Consider the following 14,458-nt stretch of genomic DNA (forward strand, 5'->3'; position numbering starts at 1 on the left):
GTCCATCACAGCTGATGTCTCAGGGGTCCTGTAAAGGTTTCTGTCTGAACACATCCATGGCATTTTTGATTAACGCTGAACGAATGCAGTAATGTCATGTGTAATAACAGCATGCGAACTGCGGCAAAGCGACCGCAGACAGAACGTGTTTTAACTGGAAGCAACATATTCTTACTGTGTGTTTTTTTTAAAAAAAATAAGATTGCTTTTCTGTATTGGGATGGTTAGTCGCACCGGGGCTGTGCCGAACACTTTCAAGGCCTTTCAAGGTTCTTTTTAATCCCAGTGATGCGGGCGATCCACGGGTAGTAGCGAGCCACATGGGTGTATATGCCGTACTTGCCCCCCTTGGCGCACTCCTCGCCCCAGCTAACAATGCCCGTGAGAAACCAGGTGTCGTGGTATCGGGTCGCGTGGGGTCCGCCGCTGTCTCCTTGGCAAGAATCCTTCAGCTCGGTAAGGTATCCGGCGCAGAACATGTTGCGGGTGATGCGGTCGCTGCTGCTCTCCTTGCACTCGGTGCGCTCCACGTAGGGCACCTCGACTTTGCGCAGGACGGGCGACTCGGCGCCCTCGAAAAGCACCTTCCCCCAGCCGCTCACCAGGGAGGTAGGGCCCGCGGTCAGCAGCATCTCCGTGAAGGCGCGGGACCCCAGGCAAACGGGCAGGGCGTAGTCCGAGAAGGAGATGGGTGTGCTCAGGCGCACCAGGGCCACGTCGTGGTTGTACTGGCTGGACTTCACATCGTAAAGCGGGTGCGTGTGCTGCTCAGCAACCTGGTGGTCGGACTCCGTGCCTTCGTCTTTGCGCACGTGGTGTTCCCCTGCGCGGGACAAGGCAGTGGGTTTTCAGACCAGCTCGCAGAACGAAGCGCTAAGCCTGAACTGCTGCAGTAGCGATCGGTCATCCTCATGACTCCACGGCAGGGCTCATCAGACAGACTAGTGTCAATTTTTTCATTTTTAAAATTAATTTTTGTAGAACGCCAACACGGATGATCATTCTGAAGCTCCCGAGCGTCTGCTAGATGAATAAACGCAAACACAGATACGGATCGATGGAGGGCAAACTGGAGGGCTGTGCTGCATCTGCATGCGTGAGAGCTGAGCCACCACCCACTTGCCTGCTCTGATGAAGTAGGAGTTGGTGTCGAGACCCTCCAGGCAGTGGGCTGCGGTGATCACCCACACATCGCTCAGAATGGACCCCCCGCAGAAGACCACTTTTTTAACATTGTCGATTAAAGCCGCCTGACAAAAGGACCACGACCGATATGAGTTTCATAAATGCAGCATGCTATTTCACACGCATATATGTTGAAGATATAAGGCCTCGCACACGTAAAGGGGGATGTACCTGCCAGGGGACCTCTCCATGTGTCACCTCATTACCCCCTACAATGCGATTTTCTGTGCTTTGCCCCGGCAGAATGGTAGGCAAAGTGGGGCTGAATACCCAGGAGGGCCACCTGCTCTGGGAAAGGGGTGGATTGGTGGCTTTGACCAGAGGAGTGGTGCTAGGGGGCGGCCCCGTGGCGTTCGGCGGAAGCGAGGAGTTTTTCCCGTTACCGACACTGTCAAGTGCGAGGTCGGTTCGAAGGGTGCGCGTAGACAGAGCAGTAATGATGCTCTTCCCAATTCTCCCACAGGAGAAGTTACCTGTTGGCACAAGTGTACAGATTAACGAAAGCACATGCAAAATTTATGGCTTTCAGTCTGTATGCAGTCGTAGATATAATGGGATCCTAAAGCACAACTAAGAGTTTAAATTTTGATCATGAAAATGCATGGATGAATGTGTCACGTCTAGACGTGAGTCCAGCACAGGTATATGTTGCTGTAACATTGGAACATGGGCATGAAGTATAACGGGCAACTCTTAGCGTCATGGTTACAGCTGCTGCCCTTTGACCCAAAGATCACAGGTTGGAATCTCACCTCTGGATGTAGTACCTTTGAGCAAGGTACTTACCCTGAATTGATCCGGTAAAATTACCTGTATAAATGAGTAAATAGTCATAAATGGATTAACACTGTGAATCGCTTTGGAGAAAAGTGTCGGCTAAATCTAATAATGACCCCAAGCGCACAGCGCAAACTGGAAAATACAGAGTAAAGGTGCAGTGACAAACACGGGACAAAGAGATGCTCGGCGCATTCTCACAAAAGTGAAAAGTGAACCACGAATCTGTGAGTGGGACTTAAACACCTGGACCTGGACAAGAGCACAAAAAGGCAGGAGAGGACAGGACAGACACTCGGCACTGGAACGTAAACATCTGTGGAACAACACTTGAGAAAGAGGTAACTAAGGTTCACGGGGAAGTCCTAATAGAATGCTGATTGAGAATCTGCAATCTTGCCTCCTTCGTTTGCTCCTTTTACATGTGAGTGATACCCAAACAGTGAACAGGTGCACAGGTCTGGACTGGTGGAACTGAGTGGCGCTTCCTTTCGGAGTTAGGGGTGTCGTCCCTGTGGGTCATGATGAAATGTGCTAATATGTTATGTGTAATAAAACCTTCAACCGTCACAGACAGATCACAGGTAGGTAATATGGGAGTGTTGGCTATAGTAAACGGGTTACCTTCAGGTTCGCATGTCCTTCCGTCCCGAGCCAGCTTGTATCCCACTGCGCAGTCGCAACCCACCCCCCGGAATCTGTCGGCCCTGCAGAAGTGCATGCAGCCCCCGTTGTTGATGTCGCACTGTCTTGCTGTCTCTGCAGCAGAGCATGCAGGAAGCAGTCATTGCATAAGGCTCTGAGAAAGAAATTGTCCATTTAGAAATGGTTTCACTGGTCATTTTGGGTTGCTGGGTAACTCACCTATCTCACAGTTCTTGCCACTAAACCCAACTGGGCACCAGCATATGTAGGAACTCATGGCATCTTTGCACTCGGCCCCGTTCTGGCACGGCGAAGACAAGCACTGGTCTCCATCTGAAGGCGTCGGCGAAATGCACACAAGAGCTTGAATGAAGACGTGGTCTGTCACCGTCCGAACAAACATACGCAGGCGTGCCCTTCTACAAGCAACAAGGAGACACATCCACAGGAAGGGCTTCTTTGAGTTTAGGCATGATTTAAAATAAAAGTCAAACATCTTACCGATATAACTGACCCAAAATTCCATCTGGGGAAGAAAGAAAGGAGAAAAAGGTGAATATATGGGACGATGTGACACAACTGAAAGATTGCGTGTTGCGGAGGGATGTTTGTGCAGTGCATTGGGTTGTATGTAGAAATTACTCTCACCATCCATGACGTCTGGGTGTCATTTATTTAAAAGTTCCTAAACTACCACTTTTACACTCAGACTATGGCATGGAGCTGGTAAGTGTGAAAGAATATTCCTGAGTGTTTTGCTTTAGGGGGAGCGGTGGCGCAGTGGGTTGGACTGGGTCCTGCTCTCGGGTGGGTCTGGGGTTCAAGTTCCGCTTGGGGTGCCTTGCAACGGACTGGCGTCCCGTCCTGGGTGTGTCCCCCTCCCCCTCTTTCCTTATGCCCTGTGTTGCCGGGTAGGCTCCGGCTCCCCGCGACCCCGTATGGGACAAGCGGTTCAGAAAATGTGTGTGTGTCTGTCTTTATTACACATACAAGATTCTCCGACTTTTTTGTTTCACTGTGCGGAATTTCCTTTCTGGCCCCAAGTGATATTGAAGAAGAGCAGCGAAGAGTCTCGGTTTTTCGCTTACTGTTTTCTCTCCGTGTTCAAAGTACTCTCGGGCCTCCTCAAAGTTACACTTCTCCTCGATACACTCGCGCTCCAGGTTGTCCGCCAGCACCTCCTCCAGCCTGCCTGTGTTGTAGCGCCGGTGCCTCTTCAGGACGGAGCCCGCCATGTGCCTGGGGAGAAACACCGAGGCTGGGGAGCACCAGGTAGGAGACAAAGTGAAGGTAAGAGATCAAAAGAAACAGGGAACCTCAATAACATGGAGCTATCTGAGTCACGCAAAAATGTGATGGATGACACCTTGTAACAAGCTTCTACAGAGCATCGTGGTGGAACTGTCTCTCTTGAATTAGAGCTCCGAATCTAGAATCTCTCTTACTACTTTAACTCCTTTAATATTCATTAGGAGCAAGAACCCCTAACAGCTTCTTCTGGTTTTCCCTCAGCCTCACCTCTGAACTGGTTGGAAGAGATACCTGGATAGTGAATCACTTGTAAAACAGAACCGAACTGAAATGTTTAACATATGACAGCCTGGCCTTAGACCATCACATCCAAGGATGTCAGCAGATTAGTGGGGGACTGGGGAATTTCTTATGAGGGCCACAGATTTTTGTTTCTTCTGCCTCAGACAATAACTGCTTTATTCACATAGTAACTTACTTACACTGATTTAAACATTTTTCCAGAGCAACTTACAATGTTAAGGTATCTAGAATTATTAACCCATTTATACAGCTGGGCATTTTTTGTGCATTGGAGCAATTTTCAGATAAAAGGCTTGCTTAGGAGTGCTACAGCTGGGATTCAAACCCACAACCTTTGGGTCCAAAGGTAGCACCACTAACCACTACACCTTGGGGTTGGGGTTACTTGGTGTCAGTAGTAATTAACTGAATGGTATTCCTGACTCTGGTCTTCAAGGGCTGGAGTTGCCCACACCTTGTGTAAATCTATGATTTATTACAGAATTATTGACAGCCCCCCTAGAACACACTATATGTAAAGGCTCATTTATGCTCACTTTCATCTGAAGTCGCTCAAGATAACGTCACATTAAATTTGTTATTCCACATCAAATGTTGTGATATTTCAGTAACTGTTGAGCTTTCTTTGCTATAAGGCTACTAACTTTTTCAATACTCATAGCAACGATTTGTAACAAAACCCCACACACACACACACACACACACACACACACACACACACACACACACACACACACACACCGTTCTGAGCAGGGTCGCCACAAACCAGTGCCTAACCTGGCAACACAGGGCACAAAGCTGGAGCGGGAGGGGACACCAGTCCATCACAAGGCACCCCAAGCGAGACTCAAACCCCAAACCTACCAGAGAGCAGGCACAGGCCAAAGCCACCGCACCGCCGCACCCCCACAAAGCCACATATCCATACATTATATTTCCATACAGTAATGTACACACAGTATATTCCAGTATATTATTTTCTTATATGGAACAGTGAGATACAGAAGGTTAAAAACAGAGTGGACAGAAAGGGCAGCAAGAGACCGCCCATGTTAAACCATGGATAAGTTCAGTACTCTCTTCGGAGGAGATTTTGGGGACAGAACAGCACGTACCGTCACAGCTGGTCCACGTCTCAGCCAGCAGCCCGCAGGCGATGAGCACTAGGGAGAAGCCCGCCATGCTGTCAACCAGACCGATGTTCCTACAGCCCAAAGGACTGAGAACCTGCTGCAAAGTGCAGCCGGATGTTTGCGCAAACCAAACCAAAGGTTGTGCAGACACCTGTGTTTGTGGAGAACCGGCCCATTGCGTCCAAATGCTGCGAGGGGCCAACCTATTGTCACTTGGCTACTTACAGTCATACAAGAGTGCTTTTGATTCTAATCATGCTCTTTGGACTTCTTTAGGTTGCCACGTGCCTACTCAAATGAGATTTTTATTTATAAAGAAAGAGTCTTTGCACATTCAAGCAGATGTTTGTTTACACAACTTGTAGTGCAATTATTAGAAATCCATTGTTTGAGTGCTTCTTTTTCCAAGGGCAAAGGTAGATACTCATTGAAGGCACGTAACGTGAATAGTGCTCCCCCTGTCTTGGTGCCATTCCCAAGATTACGAACATGTGTACAGTAAATATTGACATTAGCTGAGGCCCCCTGCCTTCTGTCCAGCTAAGTTAAACAGTGATTTACTGGAACTTAAGCAAGACTGCAGTGGCTTATGTTTGCTTGTCTTTTTCCCCTATTCAGCTCTCGGAAGGCTCTAGAAGTGGAGTTCAATACGAGGAGACTCGTATTAACAGAATATAACTGTAGTGCAGCTGTGCCACACATCAAAATTCACCAAGTTAATTAATTAATTTAAAATCTAAAAACTGGTGCCCAAAATGTTTTTTTTCTTGCAAATTGTGTAATTTCAAATGGATTTGATTCTCTGCCAGTTGCACATGTAGTATTTTTGACCACCAGATGGTGGACATGCTCTAGGAAAAGAGTATAGAAATGAAAAAGGATACATAATATATACAGGAAAATATACATAAAAATTTTAAAAAAGATATATAAATGCTTTTAAAAAGTAGTATGGAATTTTATTCAGATGGAAAATGAATTATTAAATAAAACAAATAAACAATATCAAACGTTCGAAAAAAAACACAGGTGTCTCCCAAAATTACAGAATTTCACGTCAAAATCTTTTTATGATTTCTATACATTTTTATTTTTAATGGTGAATTTAATTAAGTAATTAATTTAATTAGATTCAGAGTTATTTGAACATAAACTTGTAATCTGAAGTTTTCAGGATTAAGTATCGGGACTGGCCTTGCCATTGCACCTTTAGAGAATTTAAATATTTCTTTAGAATACCTGTATCAAGTTAAAAAGAAAATCAGTTACAATGATATATTAATCATTAGTTTTTTTTCTGCAAATTGAAGTTCTTAAGAACACTGGTTTAATCATGCCTACTCTATGTACTGCTTTTAAAACACATTTATTCCAGGTACACTATATATTCAGCAACGTATATATATGGGAGAGTGGAAAATGCAGCCGTTATGAATATAGGCTCGTGAGGGGAAGTCTGAGCACAGCAGGCGTACGTTTCCTTGCTAATGGCGTGGCGAGATCTTTAGTGTATGTGATTATAGGAAAACATTAAACTGTGTGTACCACAAGAGGGTCTTGAATGACCAGTAATATTTGATTACATAGAAAATTAATGTCTATTGTGATTAACTGGGCTGTAATGACTTCTTTGTTTCAGTGTTATTGTTCATTACTGTGTAAAGGGACCATCCACACTGCACTGGTACGTCTTTTCCAATAAAGCGTTAGTTTCTCTAAATATCAAGTAGACGAGAAAGAGGCTGATGAATCTTTATAAGACCTTTCGCTGTTGAGCGTGTCTTAGTTGTCTAACTTGGGTCACATTTTTATGTAAAATTCAGCAAATACTTTTTCCATTTCACACTAAAGTCAAAGGTGACTCATGAACTGTGGAACCGCTAAGTCCTTCACTCATTCTTTAAGGTTTAATGTCTGTTTAATGTTTCAATCTGTTTCCTGTAACCACACATCCTTGACATAAGACTGATATACCCATTTAATAACATTTCTTAAACTGTCACATTCTGCCATGAATTATGTTACTTTGAGATAAGACCAGTATTCAGGCTGAACCGTATTCCTTTAAGTTGGAGGTAAGACTGGAATATTCCCAGAATTACATTCCTTTAACTATGATATTAGAGTAGAATACAACTTGAACAGTGGGGGGCGCAGTGGCGCAGTGGGTTGGACCAGGTCCTGCTCTCCCGTGGGTCTGGGGTTCGAGTCCCACTTGGAGTGCCTTGCAGTGGACTGGTGTCCTGTCTTGGGTGTGTCCCCTCCAGCCTTATGAGTTGCCGGGTAGGCTCTGGTTCCCTGCGACCCCGTATCGGACAAGCGGTTCAGAAAATGTGTGTGTGTACAACTTGAACATTGCTGCTTTAATTTTAGAATTATGTTACCCCCCCTCCACCGCAATCCTTTGTGCTTGAGATGTTACCTGTTTATTTGGCTCCTAGAATTCAAGGTAAAAATGGGTATATAGTCTAAAGGTTCCCTTGAAAATAGGACAAAATAATCTAATAAAATCCATTGTTCTGACATTTTGTCCTTTACAAAATGTCCCACATCCACCCCAACACATTAGAACTATAACAGCAATTTTCCCTGTACAACACAGTACATTTCAGCCAAAACGATGACATCTGTTGTCAAGTCAAACTGTTAAGTGCGAGGCTGCATATTTTTAAAGCTGCTGCTGCAAGGTATCGTCATACCCATGACAGTGTCAAATGCTAGGCTGGATATTTATAAATGTGCCACTGCGAAGATGCAAGGCACCAGCGGCGCCTGCGTGAGAGGAACCTGGTGATGGCAGTGACACGGTCGTCACGCTTTCACACCATTGGAGGCTGCTGGCTCACTTGTTACTGTATAATGACACCAAAACAACTCGTGTCAGACTGACATAATTTATCAACCACTTTACAAATAGCTCCAAGAACATGTAGGCATACAAAGCCACATACATTTTATACAACACACACACTCACTGGCCACTTTGTTAGAGACACGTGCTTGGTACGTCTAGAAAGGCTCAAATTCAGCAAGGTGTTCAGCACATTCCATACGGTTCTTGGCCCGTTTTAAGTTGACATCTTCACAAAGTTTCAGCGGATTTTTTGGTGACACAATCATTCAGTTAAAATATCATTCCACGTCGTCCCAGAGATGCTCTGTTTGCCTAAGAGGTGGAGCCTGTGCTAAGGCACTGAAGTAAAGTAAAGGCAAGACGATGAGATGAGGTATATTTTGGGATGTGGTACATTAAACAGCTGACAAAATCAATCTGAAAAAGGCTTCATTGGCCATGAAAAAATGGATCTGGTCAACAAGAATGTTTCAGTATTTCATTGCATTCAAATGATTCGCCGTTGGAAGTAAAAAACTTATGGAGCTCCCCACACCATTACACTACCACCACTGTGTACCTGTGACACCAGGTAGGATGGTTTATCGATTAATTTTTTTCTTTACTTATTTCTGATCTTGCCATCAACAGAAACCAGGATTTAGCAGAGCATCCAAATTCTTTCAGCTCTTTGCTTGTGCTGCTGTGGTAACTATGTATTCCACTGGAACTTTGATTTCTTGTTCTGAGTTCACAGGAAAAGAACCTGGGATGGTCCTCTGCTGCTGTAGCCCGTCTACTTCAAGGTTTGTTGAGCTGTGCACTCAGAGATGCCTGAGGCAACATTTTTGCACCTATTGCCTCCCTGATTGCTTTAACAAATCTTGCCGTTTTCTTCTGACTTCTCTCATCAGTGAGACTTTTTCTCTGAATGCTGTACGTACCATGTCATGACACTCACTGATTATGAGGAGGCAGATTGTATGTTTAAATGGCAGGTTCACATATTAATTGGCTGGGGGGTATTTATTAAAATTAAAACTTGGTGTATGGATAAGTGAACCAGTGTAAGTAGTGTATCTAGCAGTGTAAGTCACCACGGTGAATAAGGCGTGTGGGCTGATGACACTACATAGAGTTCATTGGAAGTCACTTTGGAGAAAAGCATCTGCTAAATAAAGAAATGTAAATAAATTTAGATGTAAAACAACAGGGACAATAAAAATAATAATCTCTGATATATACTATATATAGGTATTCAAATAAATTACTGCTAAGAAGGCATAAAATTATTCCTTTGTAGCAAATATGGGAATCAAACTGATCTTAATTAGGCCAAGTATCCAAAATACGTATGTCAGATAAATGCAGCACGACTGAATTCAGTGAGACAGATTTGTTTGTGAAGTACCGAGTTTAAAGTCTGAAGGATGCTGACAGTCCACAGGAAAATAAAGGCAGGAACAAAAGAAAGTGGAAATAATGGCTCTTTTACAAAAGTAGTGCCAGGATCTGAGAAGCATCAAGATGACATTTAACATTGTGAGATGAATTGAAGTCTGATAAAGGAAAATAGCTTTGGCAATGCCTAAAAATAAATAGTAATAACTTACAGTCATTTAGTCTGAAAGGTCATCAGTCACAAATATGTGAGTGCAAACTTTTGACACAGTGTCGTGTAAATATTAATAGAGAAAAAATATCTAAAATAATCCCCGATGAATCGTGTGTACTCAGCACTGTGCAGCTGGTCATTAAGCCTTCAGCAATGTGTATCTTATATTGACATTAAGTCGTATGTCTCCCTGTGTAAAATCGATACAGCTTTTTCCGTTCAAAGTTTACACAGGCAACAGCGTCCTCGCTGAGTTACAGTTTTATTACTTCATTATAGCAATGTTTGCAAAGGCCGGGTGATAAAAATACAGAAATAGCCAGAGCTACAGCCAAAACAACACATTTAACACAGCCTAGATTCACTGCTTGGGTAGATGATCTGGTATCATGGGTTGTAGCTGGAGCTTTGAGGTCCTAAAGAGTATGTACATTGCCAGTCAAAAGTTAGAGTACGCATGCTTAGTTTTTTCCCTCGCAAGGCAAGGCATTGACAAGTCTGATGAAGGAATGCACCACCATGTCTTCCCAGCTCTTCCCACAAATTTGTTTCACTTTCCTATTCAGTTTGTCCCCTACAAGTATTACTTAGATTGATAAGGTGAACTCACACATTTGGCTGGTTCTGTAAGCACAACTTACATTTATTTATTTATCAGACACTTTTCTCCAAAGCAACTTCTAATGAACTCTATGTAGTGTTATCAGCCCACACACCTTATTCACCACGGTGACTTACACTGCTAGATACACTACTTCCACTGGGTCACTCATCCATACATCAGTGAAACACATACTCTCAGTGTCACTCACAGACTATGGGGGAACCTGAACAACATGGCTTTTGGAGGGTGGGAGGAAACCAGAGCACCCAGAGGAAACCCACACAGACACAGGGACAACACGCAAACTCCACACAGACTGACCAGGAATCAAACCCATGGCCTCTCGCACCACCCAGGCCCTGTGAGACAGCAGCACTACTCACTGTGCCATCGTGCCACCCAACTTGTGTTTTGGATGAAACTGTGTGACTCATGCACACACACACACACACAGCCTAAATGTAAATGTGTCATACACAATGTGTCCATGTGGAGGCAGTGCTGTACATACAGTGTTCACTTGTGCAGCATAAATTCTAAAATTGGTTTCTCGGGCACAGAGACTCTTAGCATTCCAGAAAGATCTCTGACAGCCGAAAACATGAGCAGTGGATTCAAGGTGCTGTTACTTGGGGCCTTTGGAGAGCCGTTTATTGTACGTCTACGAAGCACAGGTTTCCTAGACGCAGACATACATTTGGTTCTCATGCTTGGATCCCAGAGGGCATTACAACTTTTCCGATTTCAAGCCACGCCTTCTACTGGTTCATTGCATCATGGCAGATTACTTAAAAACTTTCCAAAACATATACTTACGCTGAAACATACATTTTTGCAGACATTTTTAGAAAGCAAAGCAGCAGGTGCCGCTGAGTTTCCTGAATCGTTCCAGGGAAAGTTCAAAAGGTGTAAACAGGGTAAAACCACAAATACATTTTTCAGCTAAGCAGTGAAAAAAGGACATTTGAGTGTCTCACTGGGGTCACTAACTGATATAGGGAGGTTCTACTGTAGTGTACAAGGGAGGCAGAGATGGACCGAGCACCAGGTCAGCGGCAAGCAGTGACTCACAAGGATAGACGCCCGTTTTACCTTCCGCCCACAGCTCTGCCTGTTAGACTGTCATTAAAATGGCTTTAAAGTCATATCACAAGCCCTGCATCAGAGGGGTAATTAAAGTTTTTCCTCTGCCTTGAGCTTCAAAGCTGAGGCACAGCGTATGTCACAGGATAAGAGCTGAGTCTGCTGCTGGAGCTCAAGTGTGTGTGTGTATGTGCGTGTGCATTGCATACATTCTGTGTGTAAGAGAAGCACCAAAATAACTGGTCCGCTGCCTCGTGACTCGGCAACGCCAGCGAGATAATCCGGTGGTTCCCAGTACAGGTATGAAAGGTACATGTTGACAGGGCTGGAAGAGCAGCGGGAACACAGGGGGCATCGAGGACAGCCTCCCCAGCCTTCGCTGAAGATGCAGAGGCGAGGTGGGAGGGATGTTGGAAGATGCAGCTGAAGTTAATGAAGGCACTGGCTCCTTCAAACAGGTTCCCAGATCCGCTGCTGTTTGTTCACTGAGCCTGCAGGGGATGTTCCTCAAACCCAGCACATCATTAGAATGTTGCTCAACTGCACAAACATTTAAATAAAGGTAATCAATGACAAGGTGGCTCAGGGGTACAGGGCTTATTGAGTCCTATGTCTTTACAGCATTGTGGTGGTACCTCCTTGATGGCATTGCTTAGCGAACAAAAGCCTCAGGCAATGCCCAGTGCAAGATGATTAAGCTCTTCCAGGATAATGAGTTATATTTCTAATCTCACATCAAAAGCCCTGGATTCTATAATTTGACCTTGGGAAAATGAGAACTAATACAATACTATTAATAATTACTACCACTGCTTTGGCACTACTTTTAGCATTTTTTTTCCACATCAATTGAAAAAACTCCACTGGATTCATTTTCATCGCATATGACTGATTTTGCTGAAATGACTTTAAGTGAATCCTACGACAAACATCTGGGGCTACATAAACACTTAAAGCCCACGGAGATGCCAATATTTCTGAATTCTGCTGGATCGTCCAACTCCTCAGGTAGAGAATTAATTGCTCTCCAGAGACAGAAGAACGCGAGACACAAGGTGAATGATTTGAGATAAAAGAATGCACTCAAAGAGTACAATTCAGACGTTCACAGAGCGATGAATTTTGCTCTATTTTTATGCGCTGGCAAAAATAACTGTTTTGGTTTTAAAAAGAAGCAAGGAGGAGAAAAAACTAACACGAGACATCCAAAATTAAGCTGCAGTCCAGGGAGTGGCCTGTTGTCCTTCAGAAAGGAGAATCAGAAGATCAGCTCCTTGGTGGCACCACTTAGCCAGTTGTGAGCTTACATCGATGCTCCTTTGTCGACTTGCAGGTGGATATTCGCAAGGGAGGCAGTCAACAGAACCTGGTCTCCAGTGCCTGATCAATACCCTCCTGTACTGTAGTGGTGAGGCAGACAATTTGTGTAGATGTGGGATGGTTGATATTTTTGGACTAGGAATGAAGACTAAGGCCTGACAAGGTATGTAATAGACCTGAAATTTGAGCATGTCATGTCTTCGGGAAGTTGAAGTAAAACGATAAAGATGCTTCCATCGCCACCATCATCCAGGCAAAGAAACTCATGAGAACTCAGTGAGGAGACTGCGGTGGCAGATGAAGACACTCACACATACTGGAAGTAGCCTTTCGGTTGCTGGAAGTCTTGCCCTTTTCCATAAATTTTGGACAAAACAGCTGTTGAGTACAAGTGTTGTGTTCACATTTGGCACTTGGAAATATCAACCAAGTGAGATGCCGTAATCCCAGTGAGAAGTACTGCAGTTAGAAGATCCACAGGTAGCAGACAGTTGATGCCGCGTGGGTCCGAAACAGGCGAAAAACAGAGGCGTACATGATGTTGCCATGACAGCATGCGTATGCTTGAGTAGCTAATGTCACCCAGCCCGTCGTTATTATGGTCTGCGAAGGAGGACTGGATGGATGAACTGCTCAATGGTTCCCCTTTCAGAGGGTCTCTACTGTCATAATGCTGTCTGCATGACCAAAAAAAGTGTTCTTAATAATTCATGTCTGTTGCATCCACAGGACGTAACAATGTCACTTCTACATGTGTGGCTCCATCCTGCCAACCGCTTCAGCCATCAGTCTGGCCTCTTTCCCTCCAGCCTAGTATGATTCCTCTAGATTGAAAACATGGGAATACAGAACACTCTTCATTTCAATAATTTAGCATACTTTCCTGATGATTCCTACTCTAATGCACGTTTTATTTTCGCATCGACAAAGAGTGATGCCTATGCTATTAAAGAATGAATTCTGATAGCCTGCTTGCATCACTCAGCACTCTATAAGGATTTAGTTAAAGCCATCAGATGTAAAATTCATTTGTTTTCAATGATTTGTGATGTCCCTGTCCCCTCGCTTCTTACTGACACTATGCATTGCTCCCTCGCTTGAATCCACTCTCTGTTTTGCCGATTGATGGTTGAATAATGCTAAAAAACTCCAAGTTTCTCTTTTCCCACCCACAGCACAAGTGCCAGTGTCTTGCTGTGAAATATCCGAAGAAGAATTCTCATTAAAACAAAGCTGTGTCTCAGATTACCTCTGTTCATGTTTCTTTTATTCATCTTCTTCTGGTAAACAGTATCCTGCGAAAATAGCAGCGTACTTGGTACCCATTAAAGAGTTTATGAAAAAATCGAAAGTTTTGCCAATGAAGAAACTGAAGCATCAAAGTCCGCCACCACTCTTTTTCCACGTTGTCTCACTGCTAGGCCGCAGTTAATGAGATGTGAATGCTATTGGTTTGCTCATATTTGTTTTTCTGAATTATCAAATGTAGCATGTGAAACGTTTGGAAAAAAGGGAAAGACGGCTCTGGCGGGCAGACGTTGCTTCGCCGGCGTAACTAACTGGTTTTCTTTGCCTTGCCTTACTGCGGAAAGGCATCATTCACAAAGGGTGCTGTGAGAGGTTGAGTGGCTCAGAAGCACAGTAGATCAAGCTCATTGAGGCTTCATCAAGCCATGGAATGGGTCTCCAAAGAAGGGTGGTGTTGATGG

At 44.2% G+C, this 14,458-nt stretch overlaps 1 protein-coding gene across 1 annotated transcript; it reads right to left on the reverse strand.

Moving 5' to 3' along the window:
* Positions 1-68: 68 nt before the first annotated feature.
* f9b (coagulation factor IXb) lies at positions 69-5,416 on the reverse strand. The gene is made up of 8 exons (XM_018743269.2): positions 5,277-5,416; positions 3,696-3,865; positions 3,109-3,133; positions 2,827-2,940; positions 2,587-2,721; positions 1,357-1,658; positions 1,124-1,250; positions 69-823 (listed from the first exon to the last, which is right to left on the reverse strand). The coding sequence occupies exons 1-8, from the start codon at positions 5,341-5,343 to the stop codon at positions 255-257; spliced, it is 1,509 nt and encodes a 502-aa protein (XP_018598785.1). The 5' UTR covers positions 5,344-5,416; the 3' UTR covers positions 69-254.
* Positions 5,417-14,458: the final 9,042 nt, after the last annotated feature.

This window comes from Scleropages formosus, chromosome 14 (genome assembly GCF_900964775.1).
Source record: "Scleropages formosus chromosome 14, fSclFor1.1, whole genome shotgun sequence".
Classification (NCBI taxonomy): Eukaryota; Metazoa; Chordata; class Actinopteri; order Osteoglossiformes; family Osteoglossidae; genus Scleropages; species Scleropages formosus.